Source organism: Crocodylus porosus, unplaced genomic scaffold, assembly GCF_001723895.1.
Source record: "Crocodylus porosus isolate Cpor-Errol unplaced genomic scaffold, CroPor_comp1, whole genome shotgun sequence".
NCBI lineage: Eukaryota > Metazoa > Chordata > Crocodylia > Crocodylidae > Crocodylus > Crocodylus porosus.
The window spans coordinates 42,884,505-42,907,503 of record NW_017728948.1 but is presented as its reverse complement, the minus strand read 5'-3'; the positions used below and the strand labels follow the sequence as shown (position 1 = coordinate 42,907,503).

Genomic DNA, 22,999 nt, shown 5'->3' with positions numbered 1-22,999 from the left:
TGCACTGAACTTTCCATCAAAAAAAGGAAATCCAGATTGGTTTATTATGCCTTATTCTTAGCAAATTTGTAGCTGTTAGTGATCACACTTTTTCCTTCTCTGATGTTTACAAGCTGGTTGTTTTGCGAATTTGTATTAATAACTTCCCAAGTGTTTTGCAGGCTGGCCCTAGGTTTTTATTTAATTCCCACTTAATGATGGCAATTTGATAGGTCTCCTTTCTTTTGTTTATAGTAGTTTTATCAGTTGTCTGATTGAAGTTTTTTAGCAAAAGCTGAAGGAACGTAGTACTTGAACCACTTTGCTGCCTTTTCATTTTTCATGAATAGCTTACCCTTACCACTTACCATTCAGCATGGGACCCACAATTTCCCAAGTTCTGTTTGCCATAAATATATTTGTAGAACTCCTTTGTAGTATCTAACATTCCTTGCTTGTTGTATAGCACAGTCTCTCTTTCTTCCTTCACTTTTCTATATTTTTGTTTCTGCAAGTTCTCTCCGTTCCTTGATTGTACTTCCTTAGTTACTTTCCTTTTCTTCCATTCACTGTTTTTTCCCCTCTTGATTTTTGAAGTAGCTAACAAGTTCCTTATATGGTTCTTATGTAGTTGTATCTGTCTCCTGCAGTAACTCTTACCTTTTTTTCTGTTTTGAGGCTCTAATGCTATGCCGTTCAGGAACTGTCAGCTTTCCTGGACACCTTTATTCTGTCTGTTCAAGGGACCTTACCTCCTCTTTCTCCTAGTTGTTTCAGAACTCCTTCTTTGAAGTCCAGTGTTCTTGTTCCCTTTTTGGGGGGGTTATGAATTCTATCCTAGCATATATTACCTTCAACTTTTTGATCACCTTTCCATTCACAATTTGAATGACTAGTGGTTTCAATATTGTGGAGACTGAAACATACTCTTTGTTTCAGCAGTAGTAGACCATTTCTGTATGATAAAGAGAAACCATACCAGAATTGATCAGTGATCAGTTTCGTTTAATTTATTTGTTTCTGATGGGCATCCCCCAGAAAAGACCAGCTCTTTAATTTTCACTTCTTTTGACTACAGAAAGAAATAGGGTCATGAGGTAAGGGACATGTGATTAGCAGGGGAAGCACAGGTCAAGGGATGCACAGAGCAGGGGGAGTGGATCAGAGGAGAGCACTAGGAAGGAGCAGGAGTGGCGGATCACTCTCCATTAACTATATTCTAGTCATGGAAAATTAGAGCAAGTAATTCATTGTCTAGAATCAAATTATTTGTGGAGGTTGTCAAAAATTTGAAGTAGCATTTGGGCAAATACAGTACCATCTTTATATTACTTTCCCCCCTATATTATATCTCCAGTATATTTATCAATCTCCTCAAAAATCAACTTTTCAAAATTGGAAAAACATTCTGAATGGGGGTGTTTCTGCTTGGGATCAGCAGGAACTGTTGCATAGCTTCATGCTGGTAACATTTTTATTTGGGCTGTGCAATATGGATGTGTTTTGATTCAGTTGTTTCAGAGGACAGTGATTCATTTCAGTGTTTTGGATCAGTGACCTGTTTCATTTTAGCTGAATCTCTTCTGAATCTGTTTCGGACGGGCTGCAAAGGAAGCTTCGCACAGCTCTACCCAGCTGGGCGGGGTTGCAGGACCACAACTGAGGTGGAAACCAAATTTAAATTGTTCACCATGATGAAATCAGGGGTCCTAGGTAATATTCATCAGGGAATATTTAAAGAACCAGTACATAAAACAGAACTCTTATCATGCAAATATTCAATGAATCTGTCAGTTTGGGGATAATATGCTATGAATTGTAAAGGAACAAGTACAGTGCTCGTATTCAAAGGGAAAAAAGGTAACCTAAGAAATTACAGGCCATTTAATCTAAGTTCAATACTATGTAAAGTCCCTGGCACGTGACTCGGCTCTGCAGAGATCTGCACTGGGGTCTCCTTGCCACTGCTGTGTGCCCTGCACTGTCCTGGTTACATGGGGTTGCACAGGGTGGGCAGCAGTGGTGAAGAGACCTCAGCGTGGATCTCTGCTCCCTGAAGAGCCAGGTTGCGCAACAGGGATTCCCCAGCCCCCGGTTCAATTCCCCAGATCTCCAATCATTCCTCCAGCTCTTCTCGAGGGGCTGGGTGTGTGGGACCCTGGATCTGTGTGCTGGCTTTCAGCAGGTCGCCGCTACAGGCTGGGGCCAGTGGCAGCACCGCAATCTTCCTTGATCAGAGAGTTGGGGAATTGAACTGGGAGGTCGATGTCAATATCGGAGTGCTCCTTCTCTCCCAGCCCCCCTTCTCCTCCCTCTTCTTAGTTTTTGTTTCCCTGCAAGCCTGACTCCAAAATTCTCCAAAACATTTCCGAAATATTTCAGAGCCTAACAATTTGTTTTGGAGCCTTCCGTTTCAATTTGGATTGGTGTTTTGGGTGCCGAAATGGCTTGAAACACCTCTGAAACAAAATGGCTGCCAAAATTTCGCTGAGCCCTAATTTTTTATCAGTGAAGCAATATTTCTGTGGAAATGTGTGGATCAGATTAAGACTGGTGTGCTGGTGAAGCAAGCACATCATAGAAAATTAGGGTAGGAAGGGATCTCAGGAGGTCATCTAGTCCAAACCCCTGCTTAAATCAGGACCAGCCCCAACTAGATCATTGCAGCCAGGGCTTTAAGTCAGGCGTTAAAAAACCTCCAAAGAAAAGCTTGCAAGGATTAAAGATGTAGAATGATAAATTGTAGAATAATAAATGTAGGCTGATAAATGCTGAGGATAGGATGGTTATATAGGGTCTCCTGGCAGATGTTTTCTGGGCTGGTGTTGGGAATCAGCTGATCGTTGGCATCAGCCCAGACCACCCTGAATCCAGTTCTATGGAAGTCTTGGGGTGATGTGGACAATCGTCTGATTGTTTTCATTGCCCCCAAAGAATTCTGGTCCAGGTTGAACACTGGGCATATGTCTTAGACTTAAACTGGGACGCATACCACACATTTGGAACCAGGGCTGGCCTGGTGCAGGCAGAAAATCATCTGGCATTCACCCTAGATGATCTTGGATCTGGAACTGGACTTGGGGCTGTCTAGGGCAAGTGTCAACAATTACTTGATTGTTGGCATCCATCCTAATATCAGGGTCCCTAATAACCCTAGCCTGGGTTAATTGCCTAATGGGTCACGTCTGCCTAAGGCCCTAGCTCAGCTAATTGTAAATGTTTTATTTCATTTTGTATAATTGCCGCGTGGCATTTTTCACATTTGTGTAACTTTATAGTCTTATCTTTTAAGTCAACCCAAACCAAAATGTTTATTTAGTAATAGCTATAACTGAAATGCTTTTTTTTTTTGCATTTTTCCATGCACACAAATTTTGTATTTGCTGTGTGTGCGAATTTTGTATCAAGCTGCACATGCGTACTTTATAAGTTTCTTTTCTATCCTGTAAGTTTCACTTTTGCAGAAACACAACCTATATAAAAATCTGCCTAGCAACACCCATGTAAAAGAAACTATCCTATCTCTGCACGCTTAGCTTATGTCATAGTTAGTGTCATAGAGGCGGTCCAACCAACATCAATAAAGAGGCGAAGAAGCAGGAAACGGAAGAGACGACGACTGGATAAACCTCAGGCTTGATCACCCTGTTGCCGGTCCTCAGCCTCCCGCCTGGGCGTATCCCAGCGAAAACCCATCAAAGGCCTTGAAAACCCGACAACGAACATCAGCCTCTCAGCGTAGCTTAGACCACACGCCTGCTTTTACCATACCTCTGCGCTTATACTTTAGCTGCAACTTCACTCCAGCCGGTCTCCCCTCTTATTCGTAAGAGGGTGAGGCCAGGTGAGTTGAATAAACCCTTTTACTATAAACTTTGAAAGCGTATAGCATTTTGCCTACTTGCGCCAGTAAGGCGAACCTTGAGGGCGGTCGACGAGCCACCCCTTATCCCGCCCCACAAGCCGCGTACTCGCTCGCTCTGTAAAGTCCGTGGCTCACCAAGCGGTGTCGGAGTCTCTAATCCGGCATTTCGTGACACTAATGACTCCAGCTAGCCACTCTCTGGGCCTTTGATTGGCTGCTGGGAAAACAGCTTCCTCATTTTGCATCAGCTGTGGCAGTATGGTCCAGGTTTGTCAAAAGTTCCTGACAAAGGTCTGCCCTGGTAAGCTTATACAATCTTGTACTTCTGGCTTCCTGATACTGCTTGCTGGACTCTAGATTTTAATCTTTTTTAGTTTTGTTAATTTGGCTTCTGACTCCTGAATTTCACTTCTGTTTGCATTTTGGTCCTTGCCTCTGGATTTTCCCTGGATCTGGTAACTTGGTATGTAGATCCTGATTTGGGATTGGCCCTGTATTTTGGACTGTTTCATTCTGACCCTCCTCTGGTGGCCTAACCACTAGGTCAGACTGGGGGCACAGCTCATTCAGTTTAAGGTGCCTTAAAGCCACACAGATGTTCTACACTATATATGGAATATCTTTATGGCTGGTCTCTCATTTTATGATGCTATAAATGTAACATCTGATAGGGCCCATAGAGCAGTTTGCACTGGTTGGTAAGATGGACTTGTTCAACCAAATGTATATTAGTACCTGATTGGGGGAACAGAAGAGAATTGGGTGGTTGGAGGACTGGAAGTAGTTATGGGCTGAAATAGGCTTACTTGTCACAGTGGTAGATATTTAAATGTGAACTCTTAAGATAACAGTGGCAAAATCAATTATGGGAACAAACTACTAGAGGAAATAGTGGATTCTCCATCTCTTAGTATCTTGAGGCTGAGACAGAATAGATTTTATAGATGTTATACTGTTAACAAAAATACATTGTTGGGCTCCATATAGTCTGCTCCTAACGCTTTCCCTCCCCTCCTTTGCCCAAATCTTACCTCCATCACATGCCTCTTGATGTTGAATGTCCAGAAGTGAAAAGAACTGAACTGCAGAAGAAAAAAAATCCAAACTCAAATCCAAATCCAGTCCAGCATAGTCAAAAACGTATGCTGTAGATTTATTTTTCATCCCAATGCTTTGTCTATTTTTCTAGGCTGTTACTATTTACTGATCAAAGGCTGTAATTGAGCTCTCCACAATGATGCCTAGAATTTATCTTTAAGAATTTATCTTTTTACAATTTATTTGAATTTGCCAGTATGTATCAGTGCTATGGTTCAAAATATTATTTCCATTATACAAATATTCTTACTTGGGCAAAATGGGAAAGTAGTTTTTAATGATCATGTCTTGTTTTCTTATCTAACATGGGTAACAAGGATAATTATCTTGCACGCGCACATTAAGTAAGAGAGGGGGAAAAGCATGTGCACTAATGTGCTAACATCATTAATACCTTTAAAATGCATAAAATACCTCTCCTATATTTGTAATTAACCTGAAGCTGCTTCTGCAGCTAACTCATGATCTTAGAGGATCTGGCTATGTTGTTGGGCCATTTAGCGACACTACTTAACTTTGTAGAACTGATTATTTTATTTTAAAAAAAGACCAAAAAAAACCAAACCCCAATTAGGGGAAGGTTATCACCAATCTTTCTTCTTTGTAAGGCAGTAAGTATACAATTTTTGTACTGTTAAACTGGCTGCATAAATTGGGTGAATTACTATGAATACAGTTGTTTCTGCAGATAGAGATTTTAATTTGTTATTTTTAATATAAAACATGATCACATTGAATTTTTCTTCAATCAAAAACAAGCTATTATTTCTTTAGTGTGGGTAAGCAAATATTCTAAATTGTTATGACACACATTGCAAACTTAAAGCTAGCACAATTTAATGTTCAGCTGCATTAGAACATGGGAGCTGATGAGACTAGAAAGGGAAGATAATAAAACATACCACATTTGTGAAAATCTGAGTAAATTAGAGGAAAAAGTATGACAGTTCTAGCTGCCATGTTTTTTTCACATATAACATACCTTTTTACCCAAAATCAGCCATGCAAAATTGAGAGTACATGCATTAAGGAAGGAAAGTGATTTTTGTTCTGCCCAGAACAAAAGCACACTGGTTTGATTCTTGTTCCACAGCTAAGCAGCTATAGAATTAATATTCAGGCAACTGAGTGAGTCAGTTGACTTAATGGTTCATTGTTCTACACTCTATGGGAATTACTTAATGATTGCCTCACGTTTTAATGGTCTTGATGTCCCTGAGAAAGGTTAGTCTGATCGTGCTGTTTGCCAGCTGCTCCTAGTCTCAGTTTGTTTCATAGCCTCTTTAACTCAGACTCATCGGATAAAGTGAGCTACAGCTCGTAAAATGTAGTATGATTTATTATCTTTCTCTTCTAGGGCCACACGCACACACATGTACTTTGGTTAGTGTATATGGCCCCTGACACATTACTTTTAAGGGGTGAATAACAAGTTAATCATGCTGTAAATAATTAACTGGCCACACATGCAACTCAATTTATGGTATGCTAATACAGGAATTGAGCCACAAAGCTTTTCCACATGTAAGTGTGATAGCTTTATGGCTTGTTTGCATCATGTCTTAAAATTTAAGTTGTGGCTAGGACGTGTCAAAACATGATGTGCTCTCTAGCTGGGCAGCACATGTGGTTCTATAGTTCCTAGTGCATGGGGAGCTCAGTATTGGACTGCTGCAAACCAATTCCAAGCTCTGTGTGCCTAGCTGATTGTCAGCTGGGGCAATGACTAGGAACTGGTTTGATTGCCAGTTGGGGCCTGGAATCAACTGATTAGTTTTCAGCTTGTTGGTGCAGGGAGAGCCTGGCTGCTCTCTGCACCAGGAAGTAAGGTACGATTGGGATCCAGTCCCCAATATGAAAATCATGCATCCTGCCATGTGTGTGGGATGCGCAATTGTTTGGATTGAGGATTAGATCCCATTACATCTTAAACTGAACATCTGTCAAAGGCCTAAATTGCAAATCTGCTTTGCCTTCTAATTTACTTTAGACTAGCATAGCTCTCTATATCTCTTTAGCTTTTTATCACAGTCTCTAGCTCTTTTCAAGATCACTGATCCACCCATTCAGACCAGTCTTCAGCAACAGCTAGGGATTCATCTATAGTTAAGTAGGAAAGGGAGGGTAAATCAGCTGAAGATTAGACTCTATCCCTAGTGTATGCAGTCATAACCCTGGAAAAATCTTTATGCATTTGTATGTATTGTATTCCAAGATGTATTTGAAAAAATATGGTATATAGATCAATTTCTTAACAGCTGAAATTGTTGTGTATGTATGTCTTCATTTGTTAAATTGATTAATATGACAGCATCATTCTGATACTGAAAATAATTTCAGCATATAATGAGATGAATTGAATAATGTCAAATTCTAGAAAATACTCTTAAGTGGCTAGATGTTAGATTTTTACATGTGAGAGGAAGGATGGTGGGGAAGTAATTGAGGAGAAAAGTTGTCAGTCTGTTAGAGGATATCTTGGGGAGAAACAGTTAATGAGTCACTAGAGTCACAGCTGGGAAATGACATGAGAGAGCTGTGAATTAAGGTGAATATCTGTACTGAGAAGCAACTAGGGTTATTAAAAGTACTTGTTTCTGAGTTGTGGAATACAATACGTATAAGGAAGGGAAGGAGCAGCTAAGAGCAAGCCTCTGAAGAGCTCCCTGAGAGAAATCATTTTATGTATTGATTAAACAGTAGTACAAGTCAAACAATATCTTAACACTTCAGCAGGTGTCACTGCATCAACGTCTAGTTGAGGAATCAATTATGTGTATCAAGTTCACTCTTATGTAAAGGAATTCTGAAACTCCCAAGGTTGTGCATCACAATGTAGTGCTGTAGAGGGGTACACAAACCAGCTCTGAATCCAGCTATCTTGGATAGCTAGGATGTGTCAAGACGTGGTAGTTCTGGAACAGCAGAACTAACTGAAAGAGCCATGCTAATTAATCCTGATGAATGGCAGGGCATGTTGACCAAAGCGAAGCACACAATTTGTTGTGCATGAAGACATTACCCTAAAAATGGAGATTTCACTCTGGGTAAGATTCACAGGGCCAGGAGGAGAGCAAAAAGGGGGAACTGACTTTATAGTTGATAGGGATGGAAGGCACCTAAGCAGATTGTCAAGTCCTTATCCCCAGCCATGGGCAGGAAAGAATGCTGGGGTCAAGTATCCCCAGCTAGGTGATTATCTGGCCTCCTTTTTGAAGACCCCCCAGGGTAGAAGCAAGCACTACTTCTCTTGGAAGATGGTTCCAGATTCTAGCTGCCCTGACTGTGAAGTAGTGCTTCCTGATGTCTAGCCTGAATGTACGCTCAGTCAGCTTGTGGCTGTTATTCCTAGTGCTTCAGGGAACAGGGACTTTCCCATTCCTTGCTGGTCCCCCTGGTAAGTTTATAGACGGCCACCACATCCCCTCTCAGCCTCCTCTTGTGGAGGCTGAACAGGTTGAGGTCCCGTAGCCTCTCCTCATAAGGCCCGCCCTGCTACTCCCTGACCATGTGAGTGGCCCTCCTCTGGACCCTCTCAATGCTGTCCACATCCCTTCTGAAGTGCAGCGTCCAGAGCTGGATGCAATTCCAACTGTGGCCTGACCAATATCACGTAGAGGGGGAGGATCATCTCTTTTGGACCTGCTCGTGATGATGTGTCTTCACATTGGCAGCCCATGTTCATCTTTGAATCAATTATGACTCCAAGATCCTTTTCTGCCTCTCTGCTGACGAGATGGGAGTTCCCCTGCCTATAGGTATGCTGCTGGTTCTTTCTCCCTAGGTGCAGTACCCTGCACTTGTCAGTATTGAATCCCATCCTATTTTCATCTGCCTACCCCTGTAACCTGTCCAGATCTAGTTGTAGCCTGTCCCTCCCTTCTAGTGTGCCCAGCTCTCCCCACATCTTAGTGTTATCCGTGAAGTTGAACAAGGTGCTTTTCACCCACTCGTCCAAGTCACTGATAAAGATGTTAAACAGTGCGGGCCTGAGGACCGAGCCCTGGGGGACCCCACTGCCCACGTCCCTCCAGGTTGAAAATGACCTGTCCACTACCACTCTCTGGGTGTGGCTCTCCAGCCAATTTGAGACCCATCTGACTATGTAGGCATCGATGCCACAGTTGCCTAATTTTTTAATGATAGTGGTGTGAGAGACCGTGTCAAAGTCCTTCCCAAAGTCCAGAAAAACTATGTCCACCGTGACACCTGTCTAAGGATTTTGTGGCCTGGTTGTAGAAGGCTACCAGGTTGGTCTGACAGGACCTGCCCCGAATGAACCCCTGTTGGTTTCCCCTAAGCATAATCTCCCCTGCTGGTCCCTTGCAGATGTGCTCCTGGATAATTTTCTCAAAGAGCTTCCCCAGGACCAAGTAAGTGTAACAGGTCTATAGTTTCCTGGGTCTTCCTTCCTCCCCTTTTTGAAAATGGGGACCACACTAGCCCTTTTCCAGTCTTCTGGCACCTGGCCAGAGCACCACGAGTACTCATAAAGCTGTGCCAGGGGTCCTGCAATGACCTCTGCTGATTCCCTCAGCATTCTGGGGTGGATATCATCTGGACCTGCTGATATGAACATGTCCAGCCCCACCAGAAGTTCCCCAACTAGGTCCTCTCTGACCCTAGGCCTGGGTCTCTCCTGAATCTGTCTGGAATCCCGGTGGGGGAGAAGTCTTGGTCCCTGCTCAGAAACATGGAGGCAAAGAATTTGTTAAAGAGGTCAGCTTTGTCATGTAGTGCAACCACCAGATTGCCAAGGGTGTCCTGCAGGGGCCCCACGTTACCTGGTGCTATCTTTTGACTCCCTATGTATTTAAAAAAGGACTTCTTCTTAACTTTGATCCTGGTCGCTGTCTCTGTTTTAGCCTTCCCTAACAGCCCCCCCTACAGTCTCGAACAATGGAGGTATAATTCTCGTTGGTGATGGCCCCTCCCTTCTATCAGGTGCACACCTCCTTTTTGGCTTTGAGGTGTTCGTGGATGCCTTTGGTGAGCCATGGGGGCTTTTGAGCACTCTTGCTCCCTTTGACTTATTTTGGGACTGTCAGCCTTTGGGCTCGGAGGATTGTCCCCCTAAGGAACGACCACTCATCTTGGACTCCCAACTCGCCTAGTCTCCGGGACCTCAATGCCTCTATGACTAATCTCCTTAACTTATTGAAATCAGCCCTCCTGAATTCAAGGGCTGCTTTGACACCCTGAGCTGGATGGTGAATTCTAATAGGCAATGATCACTATCGTCCAGGTGGTTAACTACCCACCGTCCCCTCACCAGGACATTGCCTGTGGCAGGTGGAGGTCCTGTATCTTGGTTAGGAACCTATGTGAGCGGTCAGACCTGGCTGACTGCTCCTCCCAGCAGATGTCCCGGTAGTTTAGGTCCCCCATGACCACCGCATCTTTAGCTTTAACTGTCTCCACAAGCTGACATGAGAATTCCTGGTCCAGCTCTTCCCCCTGGTTGGGTGGTCAATAGTAGATACCCACTGTTAAGTCCCTTTCCCCCTGACTCCCTTGTATTCTAACCCAGAGCACTTCAGTGTGCCCCTCCTCTGACCCCGTGCTGTTTGTTGAGGATGTGTATTGCTCTTTGATGTAGAGTGCCACACCCCAACCTTTCCTCCCCATTCTATCCTGCCTGTACTGCCTACAGCCCTTGATGTTTACCACTCAATCGTGGGTTGAATCCCACCAGGTTTCAGTGAGCCCCACAATGTCCAGGTTTGTGTTAGGTAGCAGGAGGGCAAGTTCCTCTTGCTTGTTCCCCATACTACGAGCATTAGTGTAGAGGCATTTGAGGCCTCCTGTGGGTGCATGCACCTCCCCGCCGATCCCAGAACTGTCTGGACCCCTGTCACTTACCTGGGTACTACTTGTGCTTGTCACCTGTCTCAGCTGGGAAGTGTCCTCGTGGCCCCATCCCCCGGCGAAGCTAGTTTAAAACATGCCATATGAGATCATCAAACCTGGAAGAGAAGACACGCTTGCCTTAGGGTTAAGAAAATGGCTTGCTATCATGATCTTGTCTAATGACTGTGTACTGTAAAATAGATCAGCAGTCCTCAGAGAAAAAACAGAACTCAGAATCTCTCATCCTATCTAAGGGAGTTTCCTCATCTGCAAGCCACAGTCATGTTTTTTTCTTTCTTGCTTGCCCTCCTGACCCCAGGAGTCTTACAGAATAACAACTTAGTTTCAGCAGGATGAAAACTGCTGCTCCTTACCCTTAACTCGTAGCCTGGTGGTAGGACGGTTAGGATGGGTCGAACTGTTCCTTGAACTAAAGATGGTAAAGAAGCCAGATTGTGCTTTGGAGTCAATGTTACAACATTCTGAAATGAAATGATGGATCCTGAAATTCCTGTAGGAATGTTTGCATCCAGGATTGGATGCTATGTTTCTTTTTAAATAATATGACTTGTCATGCAGTATGAACCAATATATTTAAATAGTTTAAAATGATTCTCAATTATTTTTAAGTATAAAGACAGATTTTTATTTTTTCAGGGACAAATGGATATTGATGGCTGAAATGATAACATCTAATTACATATTTTTTTCATATTGAGCCATTGTTATGTGATGATGATGATTTTTTTTAATCAAAGGAATGTCTTTTAGAAAACTATCAAAACATTAACTAGTTTCCTTGAAATATAACATATCAGGTAAATGGTTAGTGTTATTAATTAGTGAAATGGGTACACCATTTTTTGCATAATATTTAATTTTGCAAACATTTCTACAAGCATAAGTACCGCGTTTGAGCATGCATTTTATTCACTGTAAATACTCTTAAATCTTTCATGCTGCAGCACATTGACATTTACTGAAACTGGGCAGGTTGACCTACTACTTGCAGGCTGCTGATATGCCACAGTTTGTGACATTCTTCACGTGTTCAGCTTTTGTCTTGGCCCTTTTTTAAGCTTGTCCCTCACCTCTTTCTTATGTTGCCAAAACACAGTTATTGAGTGTGAATTGATATACAAGCAGTGGTGGGAACTTATCCTTTTTACTAACATTTAGGCCCCTGACAGACACGTGCACGGCAGGAAACTTAATTGTGGGATCCCAAATTTTGTTCTCTTTGCTCCCCTGCCTGGGAACGTTGATGAGCTGGCTGGAGCACCTACTTGAGGGAGTGCACCACGTGCTTGGAGTTATGATCAGTTCACAGGTTGCGCTCCTCAGCTCAGAGCTCTGATCAGCTGAGGGGCGCGTCTAGACTTTGGAGCACGCAGTCTTGAAAGCCTGCTCCTGAGGTTGAGTACTGGCCACACACTCAATTGAACGCCTTATAGGAATCAGCCACAAAGTTAATTCACATATTTTGTGTAATAACTTTGTGGCTTATTCCTTGTTCTTTCACACAATTATCTGATTGAATGTATGGCTAGGTAACTGCTTAAGACATGATTAACCAGTTTATCGTATCCTAAGTGTAATATCTGTCAGGGGCCTTAGTTAGATATGATGTACAATTAAAATTAGCTTGGTTCTTTTAGACATTTCCAGAATAAATTGGAAGTTCATTGTTTTCTCTTTCTAAAGGGAAACAAAACCAGTCATTAAATGCAAAATCTATGTTAATACAATAAGGTTCCCAGATAACATTAGGAAATGCAAATGTTAATGTTCCTAGATCATTTTTAACTGCCATATTGTAAGGTTTGAGGAGGGGGAGTGGGAAAGTATTTTGGAAAGAGCACTGTGGGTCTGGAATGACTTAATGATTATAGCATTCTAAATACCCTTTAAACCCCATGAATGTAGACATTCAGGCCAGTATAAACTTTGTGGAACGAAGAACAGATGTTTCAAGTCCTGTTTTGAGCTGGTCTTCCTTGAACTAGTTCAATATTATATACAGGTGCAGAGCATGCTGTATCTAGTGTCTGGTCAGTCCTCTAGATATCTCAAACTGCAGGCCCATGAGGTACAACCAGAACTACTGCTCAATAATCTATTGTTTACAGATTAGATAATGGGGTGGGGAAACAGAAAGCCTCTGTGTCAGTTTGATTTCCTAGTCCAAGGTTTATTTGGTGTGGGGGGTAACCGGGTTTGGGGGCATCAAGGGGGGTAGGCTTTATAGCCCTTTGCTTGTGGTGGATGGTTAGGTGTGTGTGTGTGTGTAACAGTAAATGCCTATCAATTGATGGATGGGAAACAAAGCTGTTGCACAATTGGCACTTAATGGAACAGAATGATTGTCACTTCCATGCCCAAGTCCTTTCAAAGCTCCAGTATGGGTAGGAGACTGTGGGAAGTCTAAAAACAACTGCCAATAAAGTAAGGAACACCCTCTTTAGGCACCAAATTGGGAGGGCTGTAGGAATCACAGCCCCGACCCCTGCGGAGTCTGCCCAGTAGCATTTCCATGCTGGGAACTTCAAAAGAGTCCCCAGTGGCAGGGGATGTTGCTGCTATTGCCACTTTGGCTAGGGACAGAAGTTAAACGTACACTGGTTTAAATGATCAGAAGCCAGTTTAAACCTGTTATAGAAATTCAGAGCATTTAAACCACTTTCAAAATGGCTGAAACTGGTTTAAGAGGAACCTCATTGGATGTAGTATCAAACTGAACTGATTTAGGTCAAACCGATTTATGGAACATCTGTCCCAGACCCCTTTCCAGTTCAAGTTAACTCAGTCCCCCAATATCCCAGGATGCTTTGTAGCCCTGGGCTGTGATGTCTGTTCCAATGAGCAGCATCTGCCCCACCCTCTGCTCCTTAGGCACTATCACTCTGGCTGGGTAAAGAGGGGATGGAGTGAAAAAAAACTCACCCCTCTAGACCACTACCAGACCCCAGCTGCGTGCTGTTGGTTGGAGTGGCAGGGAGAGAGGAGGGAGCCAGACCCCCAGCCAGGTGCTGCCAGTCTGGGGAAGGGAGGGGGAACATGCAGTGGGGCTTGACTCTACCTCCAAGAGTTGGGAGCCCCTTTCTCAGCCTCTGGGCTGGCTGACGGCAGGGGTGAGGAAAAGCCCACACCAAGGCTTGGCTGCACCCACAGAGCTGGGAGCCAGGAGCCATGCCCCCATCTCAGCCTCTGAGGGTTGGGTAGATTTATAGATGTAGGGTCAGAAGGGACCTTGTAGATCTTCTAGTCCAACACCCTGCCGTGGACAGGAGAGAAAACTGGGCTTAAATGACCCCAGCAGGTAGATGTCAAGCCACCTCTTAAGGACCCCGAGGGTAGGAGCCATCACCACTTCCCTTGGAAGTTGGTTCGAGATCCTAGCCACCCTGACTGTGAAGTAGTGCCTTCTCATGTCTAGTCTAAACCTACTCTCTAGCAATTTATGGCCGTTATTCCTTGTTACTCCGGGAGGCGCTTGGGGGAACAAGGTCTCTCCCAAACCCTGCCGGTCCCCCCCACTAGTAAGTTTATAGATGGCCACCAGGTCCTCCCTCAGCCTTCTCTTGTGAAAGCTGAACAGGTTAAGGTCCTGTAGCCTCTCCTCATAGGGTCTGCCCTGTTGTCCTTGGATCATGTGAGTGGCCTCCTTTGGACCCTCTCAATGCTGTCCACATTACTCCTGAAGTGCGGTGCCCAGAACTGGACACGGTACTGCAGCTGTGGCCTGACCAGTCACATAGAGAGAGAGGATCACCTCTTTGGCCCTGCTTGTGATGCATCTGTGGATGGAGGACAAGGTACAGTTAGCCTTACTGACCATGTTCTTGCTTTGTTGGCTCATATTCATCTTGGAGTCAATAATGACTCCAAGATCTCTTTGTGTCACTGTGCTTTCAAGAAGGGAGTTCCCCAGCCTGTAGGCATGCTGCTGGTTCCTACTGCCCAAGTGCAGCACCCTGCACTTGTCTGTATTGAATCCCATCCCATTTTCATTTGCCCACTCCTGTAACCTGTCTAGGTCCTGCTGTAATCTGTCCTTCCCTTCTAGCCTGCTCACCTCACTCCAAATCTTGGTGTTGTCTGCGAATTTAAACAGGCTGCCCTTTACTTCATTGTCCAAGTTACTAACAAAGAAATTGAACAGTGCAGGCCCAAGCACTGAGCCCTGGGGGACCCCAATGCCCACTTCCCTCCAGGTTGAAAATGACCCATCCACCACCACTCTCTGAGTACGACCCCTCAGCCAATTTGCAATCCATCTGACTGTGTAGGCATCAGTGCCGCAGTCACATAGCTTTTTAATGAGAATGGGGGAGGAGACAGTGTCAAAGGCCTTCCTGAAGTCCAGAAAGACTACATCCACCACGACAGCTGTGTCCAGTGATTTTTGTGACCTGATCGTAGGAAGAGGGAGAACCCTGTACAGGGGCTTGGCTTTGCTAGGGTTACCATATTTCCAGTATCAAAAAGAGGACATCTGTTGGGGCTAGGGGGAGGAGAGGGGAAAGGGGTATATTATGGTGGGGGGTAGGGGAGAAGCAGTAATATGCCCTGCCTTTGCCCCTCGATCCTAAGCCTTTCCTATTTGAAAAGTGAATGTTAGTTCACTTGCTTGTTGGTTAAATCTGTGCAGATAAAAAACAACAGCAACAACAAATAACCCTGCGAAAATTGAATCAATTCAGCCTCAGGCTTTTTGACTGTCTGTACTTAACTTTTAAGTACAACAGCCAGGGCATGCAGACATGCATACCAGCGGCTCAGTGGAGTTCCTGGCATGGGTAGGTAAGAGTGTTGCATTTCACCCCTGTTCTCAGATCCTGTGCTTTCTGAACTCCTCCCCACTCTCTCCCTGCTTGAGATGCTACTGGGAAACAGCCCCCAGAATGACGAAGCAGGGACCCACATACTTACCTGGTCACCCCTGGCTGGGTACTGCCACATAATTTAGTGTGCAGGCAAGTGCAGGCATAGGCCATACAGGGAAACAGAGGCATGGGCTATGGGTTGGGTAGAGAGCAGCGATGGTGGAAACAGCTGTTTACCCCTCTAATCCCTGATTGGCTGGGAAGAAGCAGGATCTCCTTGCTCTATGCCTGGGAGAGAACCCAGCCTGAGCCTGAGCCGAGCTGCGCCTGACAGTAAGCCGGAGGGAGTGGGTGGGGGGCACAAGCTGCAGAGGGAAAGAGGGGTGGGGGTTGGAGGCTGCTGTGGGTCTGACTCTGGTTCTGACCTTTGCTCAGGGCCAGAGTCAGAACCGCAGCAGCTTCCTGCTCCCTCCACTTCATATGCAAATGTAAGATCAGGGACTTTCCTGACACTGATTAAGGGAAATCTTGTTTATTAGAGTAAATATGGTAATGAGGGAAACTTGGAAGGAAAGTACTAGGTACATGTAACATTGAATATTAGTATAACTGCAGAAATCTTTCCACTGTCTTTTTTTTCTTTACTGTGCAGCTATGGCAGAATATTAATTCACTTTTATTTAGAAAACAACTTGTGTCAAGAAGATACTATATCATACGTGCATCTAATGTATAATGCTTATACATTTGATTTGTGGGCATTAATCATAGAGAACTTTTTATTGGAGAAAAGATTGAATAATTTGAAATTAGTGATACCTTTTACATATACTTTAAAATAACTATCTGCCTTTAGAAGCATTTGAGAGATTAAATCAAATTGCCAAATGCAATAAAGAAGAATTTTAGTCTGGAGCCTAATTCCTAATTTTATGTATCTAATAACTCTGATATCATCTAGCATTCCAGAGGAGATGTTCAGTTTTCATGGTATTTTTCTTTTTTCTTAGGAAATTTGTGGTGATGAACTCTGGGCTGTGGAAGGAAAAAAGAAAGAGGAAAAAATGAATGAAGAATATTCTCGTAATAAATCATGGTATTTATTATATATGAGTTTAAATTTAAGAGGATAGTATGTTCCTTATACCAATCGTCAACTTCTTCATTGAAGTAACTGTTTCCTGGTCATGACTGGGACTACCAGAGCCCAGATTCCACTCCAAAATCAAGTTGAAATTGAGCTCTCTGGGTACATCCTTCCCCTGTCACTGATTTGTGCTGATGATGTTTGTAGTGCTGTTTAGGTACCTACTAACACCTAGAGCAGGGAAATTAACATGTTTATTTTGGATATCTTCCAGGTTTCCATTCTCTTCCTACTCTGCTACCTGATTTATACACCCTAACAAAGTCTTTTTTTTAAATTTTACATCTGAGGTACGGCAGTATCTTGTATCTAGAAAGGCAGTCTCAGCCTTCAAATATAGGAGCTTCTACCTGATAGTCCCAAGGATTTTGCCTACCTTTGAAATGGAGGCAAACCCCTAAGTACTTGTAAAGTGTATGGATTTAGTTGATCATTTATGACAAATTTTTCTTTAAAATCTACAAAATTCAGACTTCCAAAGTGGGCTTCATTGCCAAACTCCAGTGACTTAACACGGTAGGATTTGCTGTCATGAGTAAAATAAATTTGGATTAGATTTAGTTTGTGGGCACTTGCATTACAGCAAAGATAAAACATGAATGTAATTTATAATTAGTCATTTGTTGCATTTTTGTAGCTAGTAAACCAAGAACAAATGCTTTCTTCTAGTGTTTTTAGTAATCCGATGGGGAAGGTGTTTGAGGACCATGTGAAAACTGAATTAAAATCTCAAGAAAACAAGCGTGTTGAATCAGGAGAGCTTGTCAGAGAACCTGAATATTCAACTCTGGATGAATGTTCCCACTATTTAAGAAAAAACAATTGTAAAGCCAAAAAACAAAGTGGAAATCAAACCCACTCTGTGAAAGAACGAACTTATTTTCGGCCATTTGATGATGACCAACTTTTTGCTTCACACGAACCAATAACACCCTATGCTTGTTTTTACGGACCATCGGTGAAGAAGATAAAAGCAGGGTGGTTGGATAAACTGTCTCCTCAGGGGTATGCTATATTTTATTATGATTTAAATATCTTAAGAATTGTATTTGTGTGTCTTAGGTTTTCATGATTAAAAAAAAAAAGAGAAGAAATGGTAAGTCTAATAAGGTAATGAATCACAGTTGTCTTATGAGGAAAAGTATAGGGAAATGGATGGGAACAACAGTAATAAAAGCAACATGGGATTTAAATAAGTTTTTCAATATAGTTTTATGGATTATATTACCTAGTTAAAAGACTATTTAAGGGGTGTACTTAAATTTCTTTTAAGAAGATTTAATAAATTGCAGGTTGTGGATGCTCTTCTAAGTTTATATTTTGTTTTATTCTATAATGGTTTGAAAGTCTTTGGGCTAATGAACAGGAATATCATGAACTTCAAAATTCCTTTTGCCATGCTGGATGTAGGTGGCATTATGCCCAGCACTAATGGAATGTTTCCCTGTTCTCTCATGAAAATTGTTTTCTTTTTTCCCCGAGCTGTAACATGGCACTGGGAGCTCAAGTTACATTGGTTATATAGTGTATTCCCAAGTCCTTCCAGTGCCCTAGTGTTCCAAGGTACAGTTTTATAAGCATGTTTGGTATTCTTTGTCCTACCATGGCAAAATATATTAAGATTAACTCACATTACCAAGTAATCTGATTAAATGATTAATGCAGACCATCTCCATCTGAATTACCATCTTTATTATCATAATTATCAACATATTTTCCAGGAAAGTTGTTTTTTAATAGGCATAGTGGAAATTATATAACTATCAAACGATGTGCTGATAACTGATTCACTTGGGACCCCATTTAAAAATGTCCTCCTTTAGGTGACATATATACAGTTCCCCATATACAGTTATTTTTTTAGATCTATTTGTTAAACTAGTTCTAATTCACTTAAACTTGTAAACATAGACTACTATTTTTATGATAATGCTGTTCTTTTAAAAATAGAACAATACAGCAATATTGGAATAATATATTTAAACTTAATCCTTCATGGCAATCAGATTTGTAGACTTCCCAGTAAATGGTATCAGTTTTATAAGAGTTAATCCGTATTTTCATAACAAATGCCAATTACTACTCTTTTATCATCTGATTCTTTACTGATTTGCATCCCACCTGAGCCTTTCCATAACTTTTGATCAGGTTTGATATGTATTCTCCTCTATCAAAAATAAGTTATGATTTTGCTTGAATGACTCTATTGAATTAGCTTGGTTTAGGCATGCCAGCTTCTATAGCTAATGGCACATTAAGACGATGTGGGGAATTCCATGTCTGGCTGCCTTTTGACTCTCCAGCCTTACTGGTATTTGTTTGCTGCAAAGTTGACTACGGACAGACTTTAGAAAGATTTTGAAACACAACTCATGTCTCTAAAGCCAGATGAAATGCCATCACCAGTATGTAGCCATATCTCTGCATTGTCCCTTGTGTTTTAGTCTCCTTATACAATTATTTCACTGTGGTTCAAGTACAACTTTTGGTTAACTGCAGAATTTCCTAGTCTTAGCTTCCACAAACTGGCTGGCTAAATTTATAACATTTGAGAGGTGAGGACAATACTTTTCAAAGGTTTGCAGTATTGTGTAGGAGTTGGAATGAGCCATAACATTTATATTTAGCAGAGTCTCATAAAATAGTTGAATTGAAATTCACATACCAATGAACCTTGTTTTATTCTTTACCTAAAGTCCAAACAAAACCCTTAGTTGTTTTGTCAATTAATGAAAATTTTTCTTATAATTAGACATTTCCTAGACTTACGAAAACCGAGTCTTCCTCACTGCAGGTGAATATTTGTTTCATTGCCATGGCACGTGTGGTATAAAGCCATGCAATTGTAAGGTTTCCATCTTCTGGGATCCTGTGGCTTGGTGGTCTTATGCATTTCCTCAGAGATGCACATGCCAACCTTTCAGACCACGATGTTACAGGGTGCTGGTGCTAGGGAAATGTTATTTTAGAAGGTTGTAAATCATGTATTTAAAAGAAAGTATGGGTTCTTGTTCCAGTTAATTTACTATAAAATATAACGTCAATTGACATGGATTATGAAACCAAGTTCACTTTTTTCTTTGTAGTATTTTGAAACAGCACTTGTAGGATTTATTGTCATTTTAATGGAAACTAGTTTTACATTGGCCTTTTCAGGTTGGGAACAATTATGATTTATTGTTGTCATATAATACGAGTTAATTAAACCAGAACTGCTATTATTTAATTAAAGTTTTGATAAACTATCACAATCTACTAATCTTAAAGCAAAACACTCATTTAACAGGAAAGGAATTAATGGAAGGAAAAAGAGATGTTAGAGAGGGGTCTTGTTTTTGCTTAATTAACTGTTTAATGGATTTTAGAATTGAAACTCTCATACAGCTGATAACTAATGGCCTGTCAACATTTTTAATGAACACAATGGACTTTTTCAGGTTCATGTAAAGTCATCTTTTGAGGAGGTCTTGCCACAAATGACTTAAAAACAAACAGATAATCAAATAAACTATATTAACTATTTCCAGTTTTATGAAGCTCATTTTAAAAACAAAAAAATGAGAGCATGTAAACTAATTTTGCAGGAAATGGCTTCTTGTACCCTAATGTCTAGTTTTATAGATTTCTAAATCTTTTGATGTTTGTGTTACTGAGTTCCCCAAGCATGAAGAGCATGGCCCGCTCTTAAACTTAGCTCTTCCTCACAAGAAACAGTCTTTGCTTAGACTTTTGTATTTGCTGGGTCCTAGATTATTTTCCTTACACTTCATGGGTACATAGAAAGGGGCAAAGCAGCTGATTAATTTGGGATTTACAGGAGCTTGAGGAATATTCTCACTTTTATGAATGCAGGTTTCTGCATAAAGCAGCTGGAGAGGCAGAATGTGCAAATAATTTACATGGCTTTGATGTAATATTTGGGATCATCTAGTATCTGAGACTGTCCTGACTTAGGAACCTTTTGAAAAGTTCTCATCCATTACTTCTCTAGGGCTAGGGACAGACATTACACACAAACTGTTTTAAATGATCAAAAACTGGTTTAAACCTGTAACAGAACAGATGTTCAGTGCACATAAACAAGACTGGAAGTGGCTGAAACTGTTTTGCGGTAAACCTGGTTGAATGTAGCATTAGACTTAACCGATTTGGGTTAAATCAGTATGTGCAGTGTCTGTTATAGACCCCTTCCTGGTTTAAGTTAAATCGGAGTCCTCCAGCATCCTAGATGCTTTGCAGCTCTGGGTGGGGCTCTGCTCTCTGCTCCAGCCTAGCAGGGCTGGCTCCTCCCCTCTGCTCTCTGGCTGCAGCTCTGCCAGAGGCTGCAGGTATAGTGGTTTCTGCTTGGCTTCCTTCTGCTCCTCCCACTCCCCACTTCCTACTCAAGCAGGGATTTCCCCCTCCCTTCTGCCTTACATGGACATCTCTTAGCATTCACTAGCATACCACATGCTGGCTATGGTCTGTGCTGTGGGAGATAGGGCTTTTTGGACCTAATCAACAGGTATCTGGTAATGTTTCTCCATTCCTTTCTTGGAAAAAGTTGTTTAAGAAGAGCTTGAACTAATGAGAGGCTTCTGTTTTGTTTAATGGGCTGACAAATGCTAAACATTCCCTGTGTAACTCAGTGCTCTGTGGTCAACAGTGAGGGGCAGCAGGGACAGACCACTCCCCTGTCGGAGCATCCTGCCAGCGCCTGACCACACCACCCCTCAGCTCAGTACTATGGAAGGGAAGGGAGGGCTGCTCTAGTGCACCCCTGCCCGGCCCCCTCCACTTCTAGCCTGAGCCACTGCAGGCATGTGCCTGCATTTCTTCAGTCCAGAGGGGGTGCCTGGGCAGTTATAAACCAGTTTAGGCTAGCCAGATTAGATTAAACTGCAAAGATTGGATCAATTCAGGCTCAGGTTTTTTGAATATCTTTCCCTAGCCTAGGTATTATTTTCTGTGATGTCCTTTTTGAATTCCTTTTGTTTTTACTGTTTTTATTTAGCATTTGACACCTGAAACACACGTTTTTCAGACTAAACATATGTTTTTAGCTTTCTTTGCATGATACCATATTTATATGAGAAACTGAATATAGAACAGGATGTTTTTTGAAAGCTGTGGTTTTAGTGAGTGTTTATGAAGGAAAATTTTGTGTCCTAATAGAACTATGAACCATTAGGTTTATCTGGGTAATGTTAGGAGGTATTAGTGTGTGTGGTGGGCTTATGAAGTTATAATTAAAACAAAAACTGGGTTTCTGTTTATAAGATCTGTCTTGAAAATAACATCCTACATTTGCTGGAAGAGTTTAGAGAAATGCTTCTGTTTCAATGTACTTTTTATTGTTATCCTATAAATGCCAGTTTCCTACTTTTCTTATACAAGGTTGAAGTGGTTACATGGTTGAGAAACATCTATGGTGAATGTCTGGCACCACTGAAGTTATTGACTAAAATCCTATTGCCCTCAAGGGAGGAGGGTGTTTTAGTATTTCAACCTTTTAAAATGGGAACTTGTCATAAATTTCAGAGATTGTCAGGAGTTGTGCATAACTTCTGTTTTCTACAGACTCCAAGAAATGACTTCCAAAGAACTAGATCAGTAGTGCCACGTTTTCTGAAAATTTGGAGGTAGGGGACTTGTGGCAGTGTTAAGTGCTACCAAATTTCTGGACCACTTTGGAACACCTGTGTTAGATGACACTGCTCTGTGAGTTGGATCTGGCATGTGGGCCAGAGATTGAGCACTATTGAACTAGATGTTTTTAATTAACACTGGCAGTTTATTATCATTGTTTTGAAGAGTGAAGATGCATAGAGACCAATCAGACTATGGCTCCTGGCAGATGTTAAAATAAAGGCATGATGGGATCTGATGTACAATCCCAGCAGTTGTACCACAAGTGCATGGCAGGAAGCATAATTTTGGGATTGTGTAATGACTTTGTGGCTTATTCCTTATTTTATCACACCATTAATTAAGTGAACGTGTAGCCAGGGCACTACTTAAGACATGATTTAACTGGTTAATCACATATTAAGCATAATGTCTGTCAGGAACTTACATGGCTTTGGCAAATTTTATGGCTAAGTACAGACAATCAGAAAGCCCCAGGCTGAACTGATTCAGTCTTTGCAGGGTTCTTTAAACTGTGTAGATTGAACTGATAAGCAAGTGAACAGACATTCACTTTTAAAATCAGAAAGAGAGCCAGATCCCTGCAGTGGCCCATGCCAGTAGCTG

General features: G+C 42.0%; 1 protein-coding gene across 2 annotated transcripts in view; it reads left to right on the top strand.

The window, feature by feature from the left end:
• The window catches only part of ARAP2 (ArfGAP with RhoGAP domain, ankyrin repeat and PH domain 2), a 214,050-nt gene that overhangs the window by 25,835 nt on the left and 165,216 nt on the right, over positions 1–22,999 (top strand). For both annotated transcript variants that reach the window (XM_019553196.1, XM_019553195.1), the window contains exons 5-6: positions 16,629–16,714; positions 17,435–17,770. In XM_019553196.1, the coding sequence (XP_019408741.1) occupies positions 16,629–16,714; positions 17,435–17,770 (422 nt within the window). The remainder of the gene's footprint in view (positions 1–16,628; positions 16,715–17,434; positions 17,771–22,999) is intronic.